This window comes from Diospyros lotus, unplaced genomic scaffold (genome assembly GCF_014633365.1).
Source record: "Diospyros lotus cultivar Yz01 unplaced genomic scaffold, ASM1463336v1 superscaf1, whole genome shotgun sequence".
Lineage (NCBI taxonomy): Eukaryota > Viridiplantae > Streptophyta > Magnoliopsida > Ericales > Ebenaceae > Diospyros > Diospyros lotus.
This window is the reverse complement of record NW_026267104.1, coordinates 694,218-719,389: the sequence shown is the minus strand read 5'-3', so window position 1 is coordinate 719,389 and position 25,172 is coordinate 694,218. Positions and strand designations below refer to the sequence as shown.

At 34.5% G+C, this 25,172-nt stretch overlaps 1 protein-coding gene and 1 long non-coding RNA gene across 2 annotated transcripts; one reads left to right on the top strand and one right to left on the bottom strand.

Annotated features, from left to right (window-relative positions):
• Nucleotides 1-153: 153 nt before the first annotated feature.
• LOC127792773 (uncharacterized) lies at nucleotides 154-4,410 on the bottom strand. The gene is made up of 10 exons (XM_052323348.1): nucleotides 4,138-4,410; nucleotides 3,981-4,058; nucleotides 2,646-2,979; nucleotides 2,335-2,561; nucleotides 2,069-2,171; nucleotides 1,624-1,728; nucleotides 1,345-1,515; nucleotides 912-1,082; nucleotides 713-813; nucleotides 154-595 (listed from the first exon to the last, which is right to left on the bottom strand). The coding sequence occupies exons 1-10, from the start codon at nucleotides 4,336-4,338 to the stop codon at nucleotides 527-529; spliced, it is 1,560 nt and encodes a 519-aa protein (XP_052179308.1). The 5' UTR covers nucleotides 4,339-4,410; the 3' UTR covers nucleotides 154-526.
• Nucleotides 4,411-23,282: 18,872 nt separating this feature from the next.
• On the top strand, nucleotides 23,283-24,625 carry LOC127792778 (uncharacterized). Its single transcript, XR_008021218.1, has 2 exons — nucleotides 23,283-23,536; nucleotides 24,309-24,625. It is a non-coding gene; the product is annotated as an uncharacterized LOC127792778 (long non-coding RNA).
• The last annotated feature ends 547 nt before the right edge of the window (nucleotides 24,626-25,172 follow it).

The following is a 25,172-nucleotide window of genomic DNA, read 5'->3' as shown; positions in this document are numbered from 1 at the left end:
TAAGAAAACTCTTGTTAAGAGTGATCCGAAGCAGTCATTTTTAAATTTCTAGGCAATACAAAGGGACAACCGCCAAAGAATTCTTGGGCACTAAACTTGAACTTGAAACCTGAAGTCTCAATTTTGGGTCTAGTGAGTGATAAACAACCCGCGTTTGCAAGATAAAGACCTTTCTCATACTTCTTTTTCACAATTTTAACTTAGCACCATAACATGCATTGTCAATATACAAGACCTTATATACTGCTTCCCACATATTTTCTCATAGGTAAAATCTTGAGAGTTCCAAAGTAATTCCATGGTTGTTAAGAGAATGGATATCTTTCTTTCAGCATCCTCCTGAGATGTATGCTCTTTGCTGACAGATAAAAGACAGAATACCAAAGCCACTAAGCCAGTATACAAGGACACAGTATGCCCTTACCCTTTATCCAATGTGGAATTGAGACAGCTCCATTCTTCACCAACAGAGAAGGTTGGGAGAGGAAGAGATCAACACAAGAAGAAAATTCGAGTTCTACACTCTCTATGGCAAATTGTTCATATCATGTTGAGTTAGAAACTCGATTATGAATGGATACACTTGCTCTGCTGCCTGCATTTAGAAAATTTGAACTCAAATGAATGGCTAAAACTGTCAAAAGAAATATTGCGTGCCTGATGATGGTGAGAAAAACCGCTTGAGTCTCTGAATGTGAAGGTCAGTACTTACCAAACGACTTCCAACTAGATCGTAGTGAGCATAATGTGGACCCCTTGGTTCACCAAAAACCTTATAGGTAACCAAATGCTTCGGCATCAGCTTGACTGTCTCTGCACCATCAATATCATCAAGGTAGGAGAGAGGCTCTGAGAGAAACTAGAATCCATTAAAGATGCAGAATCATATTGTGAAAGGGTAATCCTCCTACCGAACACAGCATCAGGTGGACAGATTCGGTCTTGGTCTCCAGCAAGTGCTAGAACCGGCACATTGGTCTTGTACAAATGATCCTTGTAAAAGAAAGTCCCACTCCTGTCACAGAGACCACCCTTTTGGAAAGCTGTTGTGAGCTGCAAGAGAAGCTTACCTGGTACAGTGCCTGTAACCACACTGAGATTCTCAACCAACCAACTAAAGGTCTGCATTCATTGGGAGAGGAAAACTGGAAAAGAATGGCTGATACAACAGTACAGATGCTGGAAGCCCCATATTTGTACTAGTTCAAATTGAGAAATGATTCTAACTATGCAGATAGACTTCATTTACAACAATGGAGTTGAAGGGTTACATTTCATGGCGAGTGTTGACAAAGAACCTTCATTTGAGTATTTACAAAATATTTAACCACGTTATGTACTTACAAAAGTTGTTTAAGACGAGCTTCTCAAACAGTTCCGGATGCATCATGTTCTCAGCAGATATCAGAATATTTAACCACGACAAAACATACGGAGGCCGGGATGCAAGAGGATAAACTGCAGCAAGCAGTGATCCCACAGGAATAATAGGAACGTTAAAAGCTTGTGCTGGATCTGCCTGTATGCCAAGTTAATCAATATCAGTCTCATAACCAATTAGGAATTGAAATAAGTCACAGGTGAACAGCAAGGAGTTGTTCAAAACAACTAGTCCCTCTCCACTTGCCAGGGGCAGAAGCAGTTTTAGTGATGATCTTGAGGTAGTGTAGTCCAGGGATGATCCTAGAGTTACAACTCCTGCCAATCCAGTGTCCCTTCCTTTGGAACCTTTTGGAGTAATTAGAGACATGAACTATATCAATAACCAAGATGAAGGAGAAAGAAAGAAAGAAAGAAAATTTGAAATACACAACCCATTCAACAGGAAAAAAAAAAAAATCATAATACACAAGTAAAACTTCATTAAAATGCTGATAAGCTTTGAAGATATGGTGATATGGGAGGAGGGAGCATATAAATTTAGTTGTCAAGATAATAATACCAGCAATGCATAAACATTCAAAGGAAAAAAAAAAAAAAGCAATGCCAACTTTGTGGGGGGAGGGAAAAAAGCAGAACATGTCATAATCAGCAAGGGGTTAGAAACGGAAACTACAGAGAATCATACCATTTTGTGAGAGCATTGCATAAAGCAAGATACCCCCCAGGGAGTGACCAACTGCAAGTAACCTGCCATCCTTCGGTTTGCATCGAGCCTTTATATAATCCATCTGTATTAACAAAATTGGTTTTAACGAATTATATAGCACTGTTGAAGCAGATGTTAAATCTATTCAACATAAAACAGTAATAGCTGGAAAGGTAATGTTAAAAGGATCAATTTAGTTTCTATTTATGATTTTATTTTTCTTTCTAATTTGAAGATGTCCTCACCACAGCAGGCACGTCGTCTTCCAGATAGTGATCAAAATCCCAGTTATACTTCACAATCAGCTCAAGTTGTTTCCGGAAATCTTCTATTCTTGTAGTGAACCACTCTGTGAAGTCAATAAACTGTGGAGACACTGATTCTTGACCTTCTTCAATGATATTTATGAGTTTTTGACTCAAATCAGTGATTTGACTAGAAATAGCAGAATTCTGCTTTCCTTCTAATAAACCTGAAAATTGTCCCCTAACATCACTAATGATTTTTCTAATTAAATTTAATCAAATAACCAAGCAAGCGACAATCTTCCTTTGACCTTCATTTAACAAGCCAGAGAGTCTTTCAGATAAACCCATAATAGTTTCTGCCAACCTTGTCTTTCGTGATTTATCAAATCTGGCCACCATCCCTTTATCTCTGGTTAAAGAGACCTCAAATTCAGGAAGTGCATCAGAATTGATATGTGATGACTGTTTTACCGAGCATGCACCATCTTTTTCGTGCTTAATAGCCAAACCCTGCTTGGAAATGGTCTTGACAGATTCCTCAACCTCGGGATATCTCACCCCTTCAGTGCTTAACCCAGCACCACGAGGTTCCATAATCCATGTATCAAACCCTTGGCTGGACATGTAACGTGCAAATGAAGACTGCAAAAACACATCAAATTCATCAACAAAGGCCAAATCAAGGGAGCCAGACGGAAGCAAAGAAGTGCCATATAATAAGGTTAAAAAACCAGGAAATTCTAAAGAAATTTAATTTGCAATTGACTGTTCCATTTTACTGTCACTCTGATCTGAACTATGTCAGCCTGAGAACTAAACCAGAGGGTCATTAGTTCATGTGATTGCCATTTATTGAGATGATAATTATCATTTATATCCACAATGATGATAGGGAACTCGAGCGCAGTAAATGCAAATAGGAAAATGCGAGCAGACCTAGGCATCCACATCTTAATTAATTGAGTGGATCACTAAATGAACATGGCAAACGAGAAAACCCCATATTTGATTTGATAATGAAGTAGAGATACTATAGAAAAATTAGTCAAATTATCCTTCAAGAACACAACAGAACAAGATAGGACCTCCAACTATAATTTGGGGAAAACTGAACATTTTTTTACCAAGAAAACAGATGATATGGGATAGTTTACCGCTTATTATGAGATGAGATGTGAACCTCTATAAACAACATCTTTGAATTTCCATATGTCACCAGGTTTAGCGAGCCTAAAACAGTTTGGGGTTTAGTGTTGGAGAAGTTAAAGAGATTGGAGGGGGTTCAGGGAGAGTATTGGTCTAATTTTTTCATTTATGTAGAGTCTTAAAGGAGCATTGCTCATTTTCTACAAAATTTTGGGTATACAAAACCCAACTTTTGGATATATTTTTTTTTTTTGTAATTCCAAAAACACCTTGAGTAATCGAATCAAGAAACTAGTTCATTGCCAAGATTACAATCTCAGGGTTAGGACAAATGAAAGAAAGATGAGACCAGTTGGCACTTATGTCAAAATTTCTAAAGAACCCAACATACTGATAAATTAAGATTAGGATTTCCAAGACAAGGCGAAATAGCAAAAACGAACGAAGACGAAACTATTATCAAGCAATTGAGTGTGACGAAAGGATTATAAACTAACCCCAGGGGAGAGATCAAATCCAACTGCGTTCGTCCCAACACCAGATAAAAGCAACAACGGATGATTCCTCTTAGGGGCCTATCAACAAACACTAGCGAATCAGCCGCATTTTCAGTACAACAAGACGAAGAACCCACGTAGAGAGGGCGAGACAGACCTTAAGAGGAGGCTTGTAGCGCCAGAGGGCGAGTCTCCAATCGGAGCTGTGGACCGAGACATAGTGAAGCTCGTCGGCGGTGCAGGTCGGCGGCTTGTCGGAGACCGATGCTTTCAGCTGCGCCGGCGTACGGAGGGAGCCAGAGAAGAATCTGGCGGGGATACCGATCATGGAGCGCAGATCCGGGTGAAGAACCGCCATCCGGTTGCGGGATACGGTTGGTTTGGTAATGCTATTGGTAGCCACGTGTGAGTTGCGATTGAGTCACATAAATTCTTCTGCTGGGTTTGACAACACCTCAAGCTTTGATTATATAATAAAGCTTCGGAAATGTCGAAACGGTCTCGTTTCGCCCTTTTTTAAAAATTAATTATTTTGAAACGATGAGAAATATTAAAAATTTTGTGGGCCGTTTTTGTAATTTAAAAATAATTGGGATTATTTTACAATATTAAAAGAATATTAGAAATGTGTTTTCAACTATGATGTACAAAAACATCACGATTTTTGGCATTTTTGAAGCTTTTTCGTTTGCAAAATATAAAAAGGGTACAAAAATATTTTTGGATAATTTTTATAATTTTAAAAATATTTTAAAATCATTTCATAATATTAAAAAAATATCGAGTATTTCTGACAAAGAGGCTAAAGATTGAAAAAGTTCCGTCTCTATCTCTAATCTAACTAAAATTTGTTTCAATTTTTTTAAATATATTATAAAATTTATTTTTACTTTTAAATTAAATAACTATTTTATATTAAAAATTATATTTATAAAAAACTCCTTATATTTTTTTATTTACACATTTTTCTCATTTTGATTTTTTACTTTTTTAAAAATATTATTTTCTCATTTTGTATCAGATTCTTTTTCTGTTTTCAATCAAAGTTTTTGATTTAAAAACGTATTTTTGTTCTATAATTATATTAAAGACGGAAATAATTCAATCATAGTTATTCTAACGGTAAAAGTAACTTGTATTTATGTTTGATTATATGGATGCTGAAATTTATGTTTATGAATGATTAACTAATTATTTTTATAGTAAAAATTATATTTATAAAAGAAAATCTATATTTTTTTGTTTACACATTTTCTCGAATTTTCATTTCGTACTTTCTTAAAAAATGTTTTCCCGTTTCGATCGGTTTCCCTCCACTGCGGGCTTCCATTTATGTGCAACGTAGATATAAAACATGCACCGTAATTGAAAATGTCATTTTGTCTATGGTCCGATGATTTTAAGCTTAAGGGCAGAGACCGTTGCAGCAGCAGATGTAATTTGAAGTCTAAACCCAAAACACAGCCAAACACTCACAATCTAAGTACGAAGGTTCAAGATGCCAAAGTCACTGATAAAGCTTCGTTTTGCAAGAGAAAGAGAATATGTATTAACATTTTCATCAGTTGCCGAGTCTCAAGGACAGATCAATGTAAAGCAAAACTTACAAAGCTGATCAGATAGGATTTACCGGCTCTGCAGGCTCTTCCTGTGGAGATCTCATCACCCTCTTGTCCCTTGGAAGGAAGTATGTCTCCCTAGGATGGAAGGTGGTTTGGGATTCAAGAACTTGAAAAGCTGGAACTCGGCCCTGATGGCCAAGGTCTTGTGGAATATTCATAAGAAGAAGGATTCTCTTTGGGTGCGGTGGATTAGCCATGAGTATCTTAAGGATGTCTTCATATGAGACTGGTCTCCGAAAAAAGAGGATTCTCCGTTGCTCATCAAGAAGTTGGTGACCATAAGAGAGGGTTCCATGTCTGCGGCTATTCGGATATTTAACAGCTGGGACATTAGGAGCAGGTTAGGTACTGCTGGTATATTTATGACTATTTCCGTCCCAAAGGCCATAGGAAGGCTTGGGCGCCGAATGTGTGGAGATTTTACATGACCCTGAAGCACTCATTCATCCTATGGCTGAGTGTTAAATCGAGATTGCTTACCAAAGATAAGCTGATGTATTTGGATATTAATCCCTCGTGATTTTCTTCCAGTGTGCGCTGAGTGCGAATGTCTAAAATCAGATCAGAGAGTGGCAAGACATATCTAGGAGTATGACTTCAATCCCGAGTGCCCTTAAATGGCTAAAAAAGGAGGCAAGAGGGACTTCTTGGCACAGTAAAGCCAAGAAAATTGCGTTAGCTGGCACGGTTTACCACTTGTGGACAACTAGAAACTTGTTCATTTTTGAAGGTCTTAGACCGAATGCGGACAACATCATCAAACGGATTAAAACACATATATACAGAGTTATTTTTATTTTGTATCTTCATGTTTTAGTCCAGTATGAGTGTATTGCTATGATTCAGTAATTTCTGGCTCTTTCGTTTTTCCTGGGTATGCTCATTGTATCTTGTACACTTTGATCAATACATACATTTATAAAGTTGATCTGAAAAGGATACATCGATGGGATGGATCCAGATGAAGCTGCAACTAATCCAATGAGTCTTTCGGCAGATTCGGCATCTTTGGGGGTTCATTTGTCGCATTGAAGAGGAAGAATAAAAGATCATCACCTGACAGCAGATTCTCATCCACGTACCGGGCAGCATTGTTTTCTGCTAATGCGGCTGAGGTTTGGAAATTAGAAGTCATCTCCAAGGAGCTGCTTTGATCTGCAGCTCCAGCATTGTGGCTTGAGTGTGCGTTGACATGATGGCCGAACGTATCTCTGGTGGCAGGGGCGGTGGTGGCTGCGAGGGCAGAGGTTGTGTTCACATAATGGCTGAGCGTATCTTCTGGGGCGGGGGCGGAGGCGAGGGCGGCTGCAGTAGGGGCAGAGGCCATGTTCACATAATGGCCGAGCGTATCTCCAAGGCCAGGTACGGCAGGGGCGGGGGCTGCTGCAGTAGGGGCAGAGGCCATGTTCACGTAATGGTCGAGCATATGTCCACTCCTAGGGGCGGCGGGGGCGGGGGTAGAGGCCGTGTTCACAAAATGGCTGAGTGTATCTCCGGGGGCGGGGGGCGGCTGCAGTAGGAGCAGAGCCCATGTTCACACAATGGCCGAGCGTATCTCCAAGGCTATCGGCCGCGGGGGCGGGGGCAGAGGCCGTGTTCACATAATGGCCGAGCATATTCCCGGGGGCAGGAGTAGAGGTAGTGTTGCCATAATGGCCAAGCATATCTCCCAGGGCAGGGGCGGCGGCGATTGGGGCAGAGGCTGTGTTTACATAATGGCCGAGCGTATCTCCGGGGGCAGGAGTCAAGGCCGAGTTGACATAATGGCCAAGTGTATCTCCAAAGGCAGGGGCAGCGGCGGCTGAGGTCGAGGCCGCGTTCACATAATGGCCGAGCGTACCTCCGGGTGCAGGAGTAGAGGCCGTGTTGACATAATGGCCGAGTGTATCTCTGAGGGCAGGGGTGGCGGCCGCGGTGGTGGCGGGGGCAGAGGTCGTGTTCACATAATGGCCCAGCATATCTCTGGGGGCAAGGGCGGGGAAGGCGGTGTTCAAGCCAATGAGTTGTTGGTTGTTTCCAATTCCAGACATAGCAGGGAAGTTCGAGGGCGGCCTGTGTCCCAATTGAGCTGCATTAGAAGGGCTTGCATGGGGATAAAATTGATGGGTTGCCCGCGGCAGTGGACGAACTGGGCTTTTTGGAGGTACAGAACCAAATCTTCTAAGATATTGTCTGGAAGGGGAAGAATTGGGTTTCTTACGCTCGTCCGGCAAACGCCAATTTTGATTTCGACATTTCTGGGAGACATCAAGAAAACAATTATACATCTCAAAAAAGCTAATTAATGACCACTAAGCCAAGAAGAAAATACAAACCTGGAGATGGCTGGCTATTTGCAACCTTGTCAAATTAGGCACATTCATCAGCTTCAGTATGTGCTTGGGATAGCATCCTAGTTCGAAGAAAACACAAACAATTTAATCAATTAGCTAGCCAACCAAGTTAGTGGATTAAAAACAATTATGAAAGAGTTCATTTAATTTGTAAAGAAGGACTAATTGATGGGTGGTATATTACTTCCTTCTCCAAGCTGGTTCACAGCAGCCAGGAACTTTTCATGAAGCTCTTGAGTCCATTCGGCAGATGTATTTCTCATCTCTGATCCTTTGTCCCGCAGGGAGGTGTTGCCGCCTTCTTCTGCTGCTTCTTCATCGGCATCGATGATGCACTGATCATTGTTTGATCTCATTCTCTTGTTGCTGATCTGATTCCTCCTCCTCGCCGAGTTCGCGCCTGGTTGAGGCTCGGGTTCAGGTTGAGGCTCAGGTTCTGGTTCGCTCGTTTCTCTAGGGATGTTCTCTGGGGTTTCATTGACCCGACTCAGTATTCCATCATTTGGGGCAATAGATCCATTCCTCTGGTTCTTGCGAGCCCTGTCTTTAACCACAAACTGCCAGAGGTTCTTCAAGCCAAAGAGAGGGGCTGGCTTTCCCAGGAAGAAACAAACTCCATTTTCCAGGCACTTTTTTGCCAACATAGCATCGTCAAAAGCTGACATTACTTCAATATCCAAAGCAATGATGTAAATCAGTATTATATAATGCATGGAAATGATGAAACAATTAGTTCATGCAAAATTAAGAAATTGAACCTGCATATCAGCATGAAAAATTCACGTAGAGATGGATGTGGTAATTAATTTTCTATTCAAACTATTATGTTTATATTATGTGTTATAGTAAAACAAATCTACAATACATGCTTTAATAAAAATGTTGCGATCGAAAAAAACAAAAAACCCCTTTTACTCTTCTCGGTCAACTCTTTTCCATCCCGCTTTATTATTATTTTTCCCATCCCTTTTCGACTTTTATACCCACGAATGTCTGCTTGTAAATCCTTATTGACATCTATGTTGACATTTCATTAATCAATTATCAATATATCTCTTTGATAATTCATTTAAGCACCAATACACCAATCATGTGAATGAGTCAACGAGGGACATATTAATAATTGATTAATAGAGTGTTAACATAGGTGTCAACAAGGATGTGCAAATAATATTACTCTAACTTTAATTATCTCGGTCCAAGAATCTCAGTCTTTAATTTCACGCATAACAAAACACCCTGCATCCCCAACATCAAGTATTCCGAGATTTTAGATATTCTTTTCGACCTTTCGGCAATAGGTTTTTCAACGAAAAAAACGACAAATTTCAACCAGGATAACTACTATCTAACTACCTAACGTAACCATATATCCAAAGACTTAGATTTTCATAGCTTCATCACACTGTTTAAGAGTTAATAATGGAAAAGAGAATTACATGCAAGAGAAGTTGAATTAAACATCATATTTAATTCATAATCAAAACCGAAAAAGAAGAAGAATTAATTCAAGAACTGAATTGGGAAAAGAAAAGTTGAATCTAGCTCGTGAAGAAGACTCACAAACTGTTGGCAATTCATGGTTAGTTACAGCTTCGTAGAGAAGCAAAGCTTCATCGGCCTCGGCCAAGCGGATGTCTGAAACTATGATATCGAATTTCCCCTTTCCATGCGACAGCAGGTTTAGAGCTCCCAACGAAGAGTCAGCCGTTGTTACTGAAAAAGAACGAAAATCAAATCAATGGATTAATACTGTAAGAATGATTAATCGTAAAAAGGATTCAAATTAAGTATATAAAATAATACTAAAAATCTAGGAGAGTATTATGCATCAAAGGTGCTAACATGAAATAATTAATAAATAAGAGTTTATCTTCCTTATAAAAAAAGAAATAATAAATAAGAGGAACCCAATAAAAGTTAATGACCAAAATAAAAGTATAATAAATCATTTCGAGTCTCTTAAATTTTTTGTTTTTTCTTACCATAAGTTTTCTATCAATTATAATTAATAGTAAAAAAACTTAACAAATATAGAGTATTTTATTGAGTGGATGCCAGCTAAACAAGGTGAGAAAAGAACTTCACATCACGTGTAAATCTCACTCGATGACGTATTCATTTAAAGAGAGATACATTTTTAGTAAGTGTCGAGAGAATTTTACGTTGCCTAGCCCTAGGACAAGCCTTGGGATATGCCCCAATTCCCCCTCCTCGGAAATTTAATCTTGCTTTGCCCTAGAGTGAATCCTAAGTAGACATGCCCTAAATCTATTCAAATACGATGGAAAAAATTAATAGATCCTTGAGAGAAAAGGGAAAACAATCTATCAAAAAAATTAAAAGAGGAAAAAAAAACAAAAGTATATAACCCAAATTTTCTTTGTTCTGATCTTCGTTTTTATGAAGAAATTGGGAAACAAAACGAAATATCTACAATGCTTAAATGTTAAAAATTTAAAGAAGGATCAGATCCACCAGTTTGTTGAAAAAGAAAATATTTTTTTTCCCGAGAAAGTGACAGTGCCTTAAGCTTCAAAGGGGAATGACTGAAGATTCAGTGTATCATCAATCAAATGAGCAAGAAAAGAAAATACTTAAAGAGGACAACAATTCATCAAACGGTATACCTTTATAGGAGAGTGATTCAAGGACCGTGTTCGCTGATGTCAACGACTCTCTATCGCTGTCCACCAACAGGACATGGATGTTGCTTACGAAACTATGGAAGGATTGGACTGGAAAGGTTGAACTGGCTGCCTCCATGGTCAAGAAGAAAAGAGTTGCAAAAGTATGATTAAAAAGAAAGAAAGAAAGATGGATAGAAATAGCTTGTGCTTGATACAAGAGCGAGAGACAGAAAAGAAGATAGAAAGAGCTTGTGCTTGATAAAGGAGAGAGAGAGAAAGAAAGAAAAATAGATAAATAAATAAAAAAAAGAAAGTTGTGCTCGATACACGAGCAAGAGAAAGAGAAAGAGAGAAAGAGCTTGTGTTTGAGAAACCTCTGATGGAGGCATAGGTGTGTTGATGATAAACGCAATGTTGTAACGCATAAAACTTTAACTTAAATTTGCATGGAGAGTTTTGTCTCTAAATGCACTTGGCTTCCTGCCTGACTAGTTTTTGTTGCATCAAGTTGCATGTGGGACCCATTATCGAACCAAGAGATAAAACTATTCTCACATGAACAATTTCCAAAATAGGAGAAATTCTTAGGAATACTCTATTTTTACATGAAGGTTATGTATTTTAATTGTACATTCAGCTTTTAATTCAATAAATGTACAACACATTAAAGCTGAAGGCATATATGGAATGCATAACTCCATGTAGGAATAGCAAAAATTTACAAAAACTCCATAAAGGCTACGCATGTTAACTCCGATGAATGCGCTCTAGTGTTTTCTTTTTTATCTTTTAGATAAAATAGAAGATTCTAGTAACTAGAGCCTAGAGAGTCACATAACTCATGAACTTGAGAGTAAAGCACGAGTTTACGCTCCTTGAAATTTGAGAGTATTTTGGGTCTCAAAATGAGAAGCATCTCTCGTTTGATTACTATCTCGAGTGATTTATCAGTTTCTTTTTTTAAAATAAATGTTCTTATGAATTTTTTTTAATTACAAGTGATATTAAATTTATATGATAGTAATATTTTTATAATTATAAATTATTATATAATAATGCTCTTTTCTCCACTTATAAAATCTCTCTTACAATGTCATGATTTTATTTTGAATAAAAAATAATCTTCAAAATTATATATTTCCTATTATAATTATTTGTATTTATGAAAATGTCCTTATAATCTTTTTTATTTCTTCCCCTACCAAGTAAACACATAAAAAAAAAAAATGTGTGGCCTTGTCCCTAAAATAATTTAAATTTTAACACTAGAAAAATCTATTAATAGCCCCTTATACCAGCTCGAAATTCATGGTTATATGTTAGACATCTATCTTAGCATCAATATCTCAATTAGTATAAAAATATCAAATTATATATATAGTTCGTGTTCAAAATTATTACAAGTGAATTAATAATAAATAAAAAAGTCACTGGCAATATTTAATGAAAACTTCACACTAGCCTTACTCATTTAATCAATATGATTATAGCACATATATAATGGAACCATAAATCATTCAAAATTTTTAATAATTAATTATAGAAGGTCCCAATATCTATAATTAAGTCAATTAATTAATTTTCTCCTTTTCTTTTTTGGTTGCTTGGAATCATTCAATTTTCATACTCAACAACAGATTGTTAGAAATATTTTATATGGATTACCATTAATTGCTAATTATTTTATTTTGTTAAAAGGGACGGATAATATGGCCAATTATTTTTTAAAAGGCACGACATTTCTATTATAGATAGTGATTTAAATAATTATTAGTAGGATATGTATGTCGACTTTTTGGACTTAGATGTGAGTTTGAGGCAAAATGTAAACCATTATCTAGTTAACCCATAATGGGAGGGTTAATAGATAAATATTTTAACTGATCACGGCTAGCTCTCTTCTTCACTACTTTAAATAATAATTTTGGGTTAGAATTTTTTGTCGCCTTGGGTATTGTATCATTGTTCCATTGAATAATTGTCTATCTAAGAAGTAGTGGAAGGAAAATCTTGCCTCTAAGATCAGTTTTGATTTGAGAATCGTGATTCAGTACCAAATTGAACCATACAAAATCCTTTTCAATGGGAAATACAGGTATGTCTTCTTTCGTATATATTTAGTGTTCTATTAATTCATACGATCCGGTAATTTAAGTAAATGCATAAAAGAATTATAAACACATCAAAGAAGAAGGAGGCGATGATCAATAATAAGGCAAAATAAGCTGATATAATTCAAAAGAGTTAGATAAACGATTATCCCTCAAAAGAAGAAACAGTCAGTCTCCGGGCATTTGTTTAACCAATGAACACGAAGCTGTGCGCTTGAGGGATCCCTCTCCCTCCCAACTATTTCGACCTGTCCGGGGCTTGAGTGATACCCTGGAAGTAGTCGAGAAGGAAATCAATATCCAGGTCTAGATTAATCACATCCAAGGACTGGCCGCGACCGCCACCACTGCTTTCTCCTACTTCAGCTGATGAGTTTTGGATATCAGAAGCAATCTCCAGGGGGTTGCCCTGATCTCCACCTCCATTATGATCACCTGAGGCTGTGTTCTCATGTCCGCCAAGCTGATCTCCGGCAACGCAAAAGAGCTGCATGTTGTTTTCAGATGCAGGTATGTTGAGGAGTGGCCAGCCCGTTTCTGGAGTTGCATTATGGCTTCCATGGAGGTGAGGTCCTGGATCGGTCGCCCTTGGTGGAGGCATGGTACCCGGCTTTCTCCAGTAAGGGGAACCATTGAAGAATTGTCTCCGCTCTTCAGGCGAACGCCACCTTTCTCTACGACATTTCTGAAAGAGAGCCAGAAGGGAACTATAGTTAAATAGTCTATATTCAAACGATATAATTAAAACCCTATAGGTATATATGATCACTAATCATTAGGAGTGTATATTTAATTAATTCAGTCGGTGAGTAAGCCGTTAGGTGATCGAGGTAGATTAATTAAATTATTCTCTTGAAAATAAATAGAATCAAAAATTTAAAATTATGTGTGTTTGTTAAAATCCGAGATAGTTATAGTGAGAAAGTCGTTATGACTATTGATTATTAGGAAAGTGTATTTAATTAATTCGGTAGGTGATGAACTTGTAAGATGATCGAACTAAATTATTCAGTTGCGAAAGAATAGAATTGAATATTTAAAATTACATGCGTCAGTTAACCATTTAACGTAAATGACTAAATTAGTTGAAATTTATCGAAGCAAACAAATTATAGAAACATTCAAAATTGTGGGTTTACATAATGATCATTAATCATTATAAGCATATATTTAATTAATTCGATCACGAGGAACTTCATAGGTGATTAGACTAAATTAACTGAATTATTCTCTTAAAAATGAATAGAATCAAAAATTTAAAATATGTGTGTCCATTAACCATTTTAATTGAATGACTAAATTAGTTGAAATTTATCAAAGCAAACAAATTATAGAACCATTCAAATTAGTGGGTTCGTATTAAAAACTCATTTATTCCCTAAAAAAATCGAAATATCATTCAAAACTAAATAGGAAATCAATTCTTTTTAACCGAACTAAGTTCAATAAAAATGGAGCTAAATTAACTGAAATTAATCGACAAAGCTAATTATATGATTGACAAACCTGGAGATGACTGGCAACTTGCACCCTCGTGAGGCCAGGCACATTCATTAGCTTCAATATGTGCTTTGGGAAGCATCCTAATTAATTTAGAGAAAAAAGGAACAAGCAAACATTAATTAATCAGTGCCTTAGACAAGAAATTAACAATTAATGTTTAGAACTTAAAGAAGGATTAATTAATGGATAATATATTACTTCCTTCTCCAAGCTGTTTCACAGCAGCCATGAACTTGTGATGAAGCTCATCAGTCCATTCAGCCCAGCCGGCCTTTCTCTTATCCGAGTCACCTTCTTCTTCCTCATCTTCTTCTTCTTCTTCTTCTTCCTCATCTTCTTCTTCTTCTTCTTCTTCCTCATCTTCTTCTTCTTCTTCTTCTTCGCGTGCATTTCTCCGGTGATAATCACTTCTCATCCTCTTGTTGCTCGCCGGATCCCTCGTCTTCTGTGCATTCGCATCAGTTTCGCTCCTTTCTGTGGGGTTGTTTACGGGCAATTCTACGAGTCTTGTTCCACCAGCTGGGGCTCCTGATCTTTGGGTTTGCAGTTTGAAAAGCCTGTCTCTAACCACAAACTGCCATAGGTTCTTCAAGGCATGGACAGGGGCTGGTTTCTTCAGGAAGAACCAAGCTCCATTTTCCAGATACGACTTTGCCACCATAGCATCGTCATAAGCCGAGGTTACTTCAACACCCAAAGCAATGGTGTTTATTGATTAATAATGCATGGAAATGGTGAAACAAGGTTATTAAATAATCCAAATAAGAACCCCCAAAAAAATGCTCCGAGATAATGCATTTAATTTTTAAAGTAATGAGCATCCATCTCGATTTCTATTATCTGGATCAGAGAATCTAGGCCTTTAATTTTATGCACGAAAAACATCCCACCCAATGATGACTAGCTACTATGGTGAGGCTCAAATGATCTAAATTCTTCATTTTCTACAATTGAATTTCATAAAACATATTTGTTTTGTTTTGAGCCTTTTCGATCGAGCATGTTGCTGGACAATCGTTTCTAACCTAGTACTATAGATTTTCAACAAGTAAATGACGATTATCAACTAGTAGTTACATATAAGAACTCAAAAAAAAAAAAAAAAACAGTCGAGATAATGCAATTTTTCAAGTAAGAATCATTGATCTCGATTTCTATTATGTGGGTAAGAGAATCTAGCTAGGCCTTTAATTTTACGCACAAAAAACATCTTCCCCAATAAAAACTAGCTAGCTACTATATAATGAGACTCAAAACGGTCTAAATTCTTTATTTTCTACAATTTAACTTCACAAAACATATATATTTGTTTTATTTTGAGCCTTCTCAAACATGTCCCCAGATGTATAGTTGTTTCTAACTTATAGTACTATAGGTTTTCAACAAGTAAACAAATAAGATTATCAACTAATTATAGCTACATATATACACATGCAAATGAATAAATAAAGAAATTGAACTGGATCTAAGTCATGAAGACTCACTAACTGTTGGCAATGCATAGGTAAATGCAGCTTCGTGGAGAAGCATGGCTCCATTCTCCGCGGCTAAGCGGATATCTGAAATCATAATATCAATTTTCACATCTGCTTGTGAAATCAATCTTAGAGCTTCCAAACTAGATTCAACTTCTGTCACTGGAAAAGAATAGAACAAAAAAGAAAATCAATGGATTAATTACCTGTAAGAAAGATTATTTATTTATATATATATATATATATATTAAATGAGACGATATTCATATTTTAAAAGAGATTAAAGGTATAAGATAAAGCGTTTTATCTTTAATAAGAGTTATGAAACAGATATACGATTGAGGCTTTAGGTGTCAACCCCGAAAATTTTAAAATAAAAACATAGAAAAATAACTAGAGAACTGAAAAAAATAAAGATCGAATAAACATAAAATGGGCATATAGATTGCAAAGATAAAAATGAGAGTCTAAAGATATGTAGAGTTAATAATTTAACGATTAGTAACCATGGTAATGGTAATGGTCCATTTGAGTTTGTTAATTTCTTCGTTTTTGGTAAATAATCTTCACGTGTTCTGTAATTACAGTCAAAGTGTCAAACAATCATAATTAATGAGACGTTTATTTGGTGGGCACAGAAAATGTGTCTCAACCCTCGAATGTTTGTAACGCCTCACCCATGCATTGAAACGTTTTTGCCCCAAAATTCTTGTGTTTTCCTTAATTGACTTCATATGATCTTATCTCATATAGCACGAGTCTCGATATACGTTTAAAACTAGGGACCAGTCGGTCAGTATATATTATATATGGTAAAAAGATTTTATTAAGATTCATGTATATTGTATACTGCATGTGAATCAAAGATAAAACTGCCTTCTGTACAAGCAAATAAAGAAAGAAAATGGATCGAATGTGCTTTAAATGTTAAAATTTGTAGAGGCATGTTATGTGTTGCAATCATTAATTACTGAAAGGGAATTCAAAATCAGCAAAAGGAAAATGGACTCTAATTTTCTCGGGAAAGTGACAGGCCTAGCTAGTGCTCCCAGGAAAATGTCTAAAAGATTCAAGCAAAGAGGGGACGAACAAGAAAAGCTAGGAATTAACCAGAAAGTGAGAGAATTGAAGAGAATTCAAGGACCAGTTCTTGAAATTGCACTAATCTCCTCTCTGTCAAAAATTTAATAAGCAATTAGTATAATTTTATAAAACTTCATTGGTATTCTCTACATTGTGAATCTGATTTCAGGGAGTAATCACTTTTCAGCTTTTAAATAATATGGGTAATTAGTGTAATTTTTTGAAAAAAAATGTTTATATATCTAAAATCTTAGGGGTATCAAATGTAATTTACCCATATATATAGCGGTAGTCGACAAGACACAAGTATTGCGCCAACAAAATGCGTATCTGCCTGCATTGTTGTTATCTAGCTAAATTTATATGTGTTTTAATATATGTATATATAAAGAAAGAGGAAAAGAAAAGAATTAGAGAAAGAGAGTTAAAAGTTGAAAGTTATGAAAGAACTGAGATAGATATACCTTTGTAAGAGAAAGTATGAAGGACTTTAACCAAGGAAATACGTGAGTTCTTATCATTGTCGGCCACCAAAACATGAACACCGTCTGTAAAATTATGGAAAGAGCTTAGCAAAAAGCTTGAATCGTCACCCATGATGGAAGAACGCCGTCTGCTTGATTCCCCCATGGTAAAGAAAAAAAGAGATGTAGAGAACACAAAAAAGAAATAGAAAATATGAGACTCTTTCGCTTACGAAAGAAAGGACAATAAATAAAAACAAAAGGTTATGATTAAGTTTAATAAACAATGACACTCAATGGAACTCAACTCTTTGAGATATATATAATAATCAAATAAGGGAATTCTACATATAGTAACACACTACCCAACTTGACAAAGTATTAATTAGGTAAAATTTTGTGGACCCAACATTGAACCATTGTGAAAGTTAGAGTTTGCATAAATGATTTTCAGAATAATAAAAATCTCATGTAAGAGATTATATTTTTATGATTATATTGGAATTGCAACTGAATGATTAGTGGCATTTAAATTTGGTTGGTTCCAATTGAATTGAGATTTTTTTAATTTTTAAATTGAAAATTATTTTAAATTGCATTTAGCATTATCTGAATCTAACCTACTTAATGCTAATTAAATGCAATTATTATTTTATCCTTTAAACAAAAAAAATATATATTTGGATTAAAAGAACAAATGCCCTTTACCAATTTAAGGACATGAACTAATCCCGACACTTTTAAAGGTTATACGAATATATAAAGAATACCTTTTATGTTTTAGAACACGACAAAAAAAGAACTTATATTTAAAATTTTGGGGGGCTTTCTTCTTCCACTAAAAAGAACTTCTTCTCAATTTATGTTTTTTTTATTATTACGCACATATAAATAAATAAAAGATATTAAATAAAAATTTGCTGGGTGATATTTAATAGTTATAATTTATCTTTTTAATAACTTTAAATTTTAAATCCTAAATTTTAATTGACCGATCATCTCTATTATGGTTATATTAATTTTTATAAGATAATTATAATTCTCGACGTCACATCTAAAATTTCCTTCCAAATTTTTCTTGATCTTCTTCTATCTCATTTATTAGTTTTTTCTTATTTCTATCTACTCATCTTAAATGAAAATCAATGGGTCCTTCTCTTAATTGCTACAAAACCATCTCAATTATGTCTTAATTAAGTATTTTATTTGAATAATAACCACTAAACTCATATTAAATGAATAAACTTACTTCTAATTTAATTTGCTTCCTTATATACATCTAACCAAACATCATTTTCTCAATCGGCAACTTAAAAATATCAAACTATATATTTCTTATTTGTTAATAAAACTTTATAAAATATAATACATTTTTCATCAGTTGCTTTGTAACTGAAAATGGGATAAAATGAATTGGCCATTACATTTATTATCATTAAAACAAGATGCATGCATCTTGTCATAATATTTAATGAAAGCCAAATTTATATTTTTGTTTATATACTCTTACGTTTTTTTCATGTGATCACTTAAATTTTTATTGCTTCAATTACATCTTTAAATTTGATTTTTGAGTCAATTTAACTCATGTATGTTTTTTTTTTTTTTTTTGTGTGTAATAATTCAAACTTTTCGTTGTTTTAATTACACTTTTGAACTTATATTTTCGAGTCCACTTAATGCTTGTACTTTCATGTGTAAAAAAATAAAATAAAATAACAAGGTATATGTCTCACTCTATTAACGTCAAAGTACAATGATTAATTTGACTTGAAAATACAGATAAAATATAGATCTAAATATGTAATCAAAATAATGAAAAGTTTAGATTATTACACGAAAAAAATGTCAAAGTACAGCGATTAAATTAACTTAAAAATACAGATCCAACGGTGTAACCAAAATAATAAAAAGTTCAAATAACCACACGAAAAAACATGAAAATATAAGGATAAAAAATATAAATTTGGCCATTTGACAAATATTTTGAACCCATCTTGTTGACATTGTTGACATCAGATAATAAAATTGTTTAAAGGTTAAAAATAAATTATAATAACTACACCTTATCTAAAAATAAAATAAATTTATTATTATTTTAAAACTATAATTAACAATAGGCTTAAATAATTAGTTAAAAGAAGGTCCCACATATGACATATCCATGTTAATTAATTTTCATACTCAATAATAAATGCCTAGAAAGATTAATAATTCACTTAACAAAAAGAGTAATGCTAATAATTGTATATTTATATTGATATAACACATGTTACAAAAAATATTAATGCAAAATGTCATTAAAAGTATCAAATTCGAGTATCAAGATAGTAGAGTCGACTCAACCAAGTTGTGGGTTTTAGATGAAAAAGTTTGTTAGGGACTTCGCAAGAGTTTTTTTTTTATTAAAAAGTAATAATATATTTTTTTTCTAAAAAATTTCATCATTTTATTAAATTAAAAAAAATTAAAGTTCAATCAATTACAAAATACAATAATCTCTTAATGATTAATGATAGTGAATTTTTAATTAAAATATAATGTCTAAGAGATCAAAAGAAGCCAAACAATCTACAACAATAAACAAAGAAATGATAAAAATTAGAAAGAGAAAATTAAGAACAATGAAAAGAGAGAAGATAAAATTAAGAAGACAAAATGTTATAAATTGATTGTTAAATTGGGTGTCTGTGAAAATTTGAATTGAAAATTAAATTTTACACTTAGCTCAAATTTTTTTAATAAAATATTTATTATTAAAAAAATATATAAATTATAAAATTTTGGAGTTTTCTTAAATTCAGGATTTTAGAGGGCCGCTTATATCATTTCATGGTCGAATTGACTCTACCAGATAGCACTTTCGATTACTAAACATATAATTAATAATATCACGGACAACACAAAATGTAAATGCAGAAAGTCAGTCAAACTTCAATGTCTAAAAAGCATTTTTGTTTAATAATTCTTAATTGCAAGAGTGTCTTTATTAGCGAACCTCACTTGATAAAATTAAAATTTAATATGTTTTTTCTTCCCAATCATCCTCCTAATATTAGCTATGTGTCCCATCATCCATCATATGTTACTTAAAAGCCCACCATTCATGGTGTCCCTTGCAAGCCCAATGGGTTTTAAGAAGGCCTTCTAAAAGCCCAATGGCCTTTAAAGAAGGCCGCCTAATTTGCGGCCCATCTTGTACAGCTTTTGCGTAAAGAAGTAATGGTTCTTCAATTTCAACCACAAGATCTCAAGTAATTTTGCAACAATTTTAAATTTCTATTATGAGGAACTTATCCCAAAAAAAATTACTATATAAAAATAAATTATTTGCAAAATTTCGGCCTAAATTGCATAAAAACGAAAAACAGGTACAATACGAAACAAAAATGTGAAAACGATATTTTTCAAAAAAAGTAAGAAATAGAAATACAAAAAATGCTTAAATAAAAAAAATATAAGTATTTTTGTAAATATAATTTTTAATATAAAAATATAAAAAATAATTATTCAATTTAAAAATAAACATAATTTGCATAATGCATTCAACCAACATAAATATATTCTACCCTCCATGAACCATAACTTACTAATTAAAAACAAATAATTAAACCTATTCATATTACAAAACGGCTATAAAATATTTATTAAATTGTAGAAATAGTCTAGAAACATTTTTTTAGTGTTTTTCAACGTCTTGATACAAAAACCATTTTGAAAACGCTAAAATGGCGCCCCAAAAAAATTTTTCGTACATCATATATTTTGACTCTCTAGTAGAAGGAAAAAAAAATATTAAAATCGTTCGTGTCAATAATAATAAACATTTACAGTCACAATCTCTCTCGAGTATAAATTGAGTAAACTCACTTAATTAACATACATAATACTCTACAAACCACACCCATCAAATAAATACACACAATCTATTTCATCCTTAATTTATAACATTCTAAAGCTTCAAAATTCTATCCACACGATAATAAAACACTTATCTTATAAACCATTTATAAAGACCCCACAATTAGACACTTATTAATTAAGATGTAAATAATTAACAACCTAAAGGTTCACAAATCAAATGCATCAAAATCAATGCCCAAAAAACATATGTATGTGTGTGGTGGCCTTTAACTTATATAAGATTCTAAAATTCCAAAATTCCATCAAGAGAGGGCCAAAAACACTTGTCTGGTAAGCCACTTTGAATAAGAATGATGAGTCAAAAAGGAGATCATATACCACAAAAGGCAAAGCACAACTTGGAAACTATCTGCCCCCCTAAAACAGCATTGTGTGGAAGGCAGCCAATTGGGCTCACACTTTGTAATATTCTTGAGTGGAAAGTGTGGCCTCACATCTTAAGTAGCATTCACTAGATCTCTTATATTTTTCCAATTATCTAACCATATAGTAAGCTTATTAAATAATATGTATATATATATATATATCACACTAGATATTTTAATCTCGAGACTAAGTTGGTTATTTTACTTTATTAGAAGGGATCAAAAAAGCTATTGTATTTTAATAATTGGGGTCACATTAATTATTATATTTTAAAAAGACACATGTTACAATTACTTGAGATATTTCAAATCTAAATTTATAATTGTATGGGGTTATTTTAATTGGAGATAGAGGTGATACTCTTAATAAAATTAAATCGTCATTATACTGACTTTTAAAAAAATATCTATTTCAATAGATAATGTGACATTGAAATTGAAAATATATTATCTTATTTAAAAGTAAGTTGACCAAATCAGCCTAAGGTTTACATAATGATTGATTTAGTCATTTTCAAAATAAATTAACTCTATTACTAAAATACAATGGCTTATTTAGTATTTTTGAAAAAATAAAATCATGTTAAAATAATGACAACATGAGATCGTCATTGGGACTAAGATAAGAGGGGGATGCTGTGGGGCGGTGACGCGTGGAATGGTGGATGCTTATTCTTTTGAAATTTTAATGGTAAACTAGCTAGAGACCTCTACAGAGAAATTAAAGCAGTATAATAAGAATATAGAGAGAGAGAGAGAGAGAAAGAGAGAGAGACGGGGGGGGGTTGAGGATAAGGGATATGTGTTGAGGGATGGTTTGGCCTTTACTAAGTTCTCCATGCTTCCAGTAAATTTTCTCTCTACTCTATTTGATTTTCTTTGATGTTTTCTGCCGCTCCAAACGGGGCTTTTCCCCAACATCAGAGGGCGTGTTATGTCCAAGTCACATGACAACATTCAGACATATATATACACATAATATATATTATATTGTTTAATCATGTATAGGGGGACTGTTTGGAGGAATGGAAAACTTGGTCCCCCCCCCCCCCCCCAAGAGAAAAGGAAAGAAAATTGAAGATCCTATATATATAGAGAGAGAGGATCATAACTACCCACTGTTGATATTTACATGGTCATTGAAATCACATAAGAATGATTTTGTGGAGATCCTGTAGATCTTCGTCCGGTACACACATATCAATCGTTAATAATATTGCAAACTAGCTGTAGGATCATGCACTAGGGAACTGTGGGCAGGTAGAATAATGTATTACAGTACAGCCATGATCTACTACTGATGAATCATTCAACATGAAGATATATATCCACAACTTGTATATATATTGTATAATCATCATCGCATACATATATATATAGATATATATCATGTTGAACAACCAGCAGATCCCAAGAGAATCAGATCCCAAGAGAATCACAAGACGCTTCACAAATCTATATATCCAAAATCTCGAGTTACAAAAAGTTTTAAGAGTTTTTCATTCACAAATCAATCTCTTCCCCCATTATTTCCATTTTTGGAAAGTATTTTCAATTTAAAAATGTGTGCGTGTGTGTGTGTGATTATATTAATGGATGTTTCTTTTTTTATTCTTTCCTTCTGTACTCTCTCTCTCTCTTTCTCTCTCTTTATTTTCTTTTTCTTTGAATCAAGTGAACGAGGGTAGTCTATGAACCAGTGTGGTAGTAGTTTAGTGTTTTTTCTTCCTATAAATAGAGGCTCTAGGCAGCCTATTTGATGGGTCACACCCACAAGACTCTCTCTCTCTCTCTCTCTCTCTCTCTCTCTCTGTGAATATGGATTGTTGAGATTAATTAGGTTATTCTCCCTGCAAAGAGGGAGAGGGCAGTGGTGATATATGGTGTTGACAGAAGATAGAGAGCACAGATGATGAAATGCAAATGGAGTCTCTCTGCATCTCACTCCTTTGTGCTCTCTATGCTTCTGTCATCACCCCTTCTTCTTCTTCAGCCCTTCTCTTCTCCCTCCACCTTTCTACTATTAATTCCATGATTTCTCTGCTAGTAAGCTCACCCCTCTTCTCATCTTCCATTAATCATAATCAAACATACATATATATATATATATATCTGTCTTGAAATTGGTTTTGTTTTAAAGTGGGGGATGCAAAGCATCACACACACACACACACATATATATATATATATATAATATGCATATTCGTTAATTTCTTCTTTCCTAGAGTATGCAAGAGAAAGTTTAAACTTTTGGGTCATTTTAGCCCTTAACTGATGATGAAGTGTTTGTGCATGCATTTCCAATCAATTAAACTAAACTGCTTGTGTGATTGTTGTAATAAACTTGGTATATTCTTCCTATATCTCTATGTGCATTGGTGAATAGCCACCATTGAAGATCACGGCCATCTCTATCTCCTTGCTTTCAATTCATCAAGAAGATGACGAAGACCATCAGTTTTTTCTTTTTTTCTTTTTTTGGGATTATTCTTCTTCAATCCATTGATCGATCAGCTTCTGCTTGGGATGAGCACAATTAATATTTCTTGTTGCTAAGGAAGAACATATATGGAGTCTGAAAAAATTCTGATGCCATGCTTAGATTTCCCAACAGAAGTGATCAATATTCTTTGCAGAAGCAAACCAATAAGCACCACTTGCTCTGGAAGCTAAAAAGAAAAGTACCATATCCATATATGATGAATAATGGATCGATCAGACATATTGCATACAACTAAGGGTACAACTAGAGAGATGCATGAACCCTGACCCCCAACTTGATTAATTAATTATTTATTTACCTCCAAATTTTTTGCAGTTGAAGGAAGAAGAGAAAAGGAAGGAAAAGCATAGAAAATCATCAGAGAGTTTTTAGAATAAGAGAAAGAGAAGGAAAAGCAAGGAATCACCAGAAAGTGAAGTTACCAAGTGTTGTGAACATATTGCAGTGATTTCATGGGTGCTACCTAGCTAGCTGGTCTAATCCCCAAAACCCTGGAGGTATATTAAAAGGGTTGTACCTTTCTGGCTAAAATAGCAATGTACTTGCCCTAAAGTGGCTGTAACACTCATATGAACATTGATCCCCATTTCAAAGAATACATGTACTATATATGTTATTTCATGATTCCATTTGATTTGATCCAAACTGCTTGATGAACTCAACTGGGGGCCATCCAACAGCTACAAATGCATGTAAAATTATTCATTTGAAATGGTCAAAAGTTGAGGAAAATGTTGGTGTTTGATTAGAGCTCTGAATGAGTGAGCTGTGGAATGGAGCAGGAGAGGACAGTGAAGCCATTGCAGTGCCATTTCAAGACCATGTTGATGTTGATCTTGGAATCCAATGAGCCTGTGATGATTTGGCTGGCCTTTTATGGCAGTGATGAACCATGTTAGTTATGAGTCACAATCTCTCTGTACCATATATATTATAAAACACACACATACATACATATATATAAAATATATTATATAGTTGCTCATCTTGCCTTCAAAATTGACCTAGTTGATTTGCTAGCTAGCTGGGTCAGAATCAAACTGCCAAACCCAGATTTTATCCATGGAAAGTTTCAAGCTCAAAAACATCTTTTGATTTTGAAAACAATTCAACTAATTCATGCTTTCACCAAAAGAATACCTATACCTATATCTTTATCTATATGTATGTATGTTTATG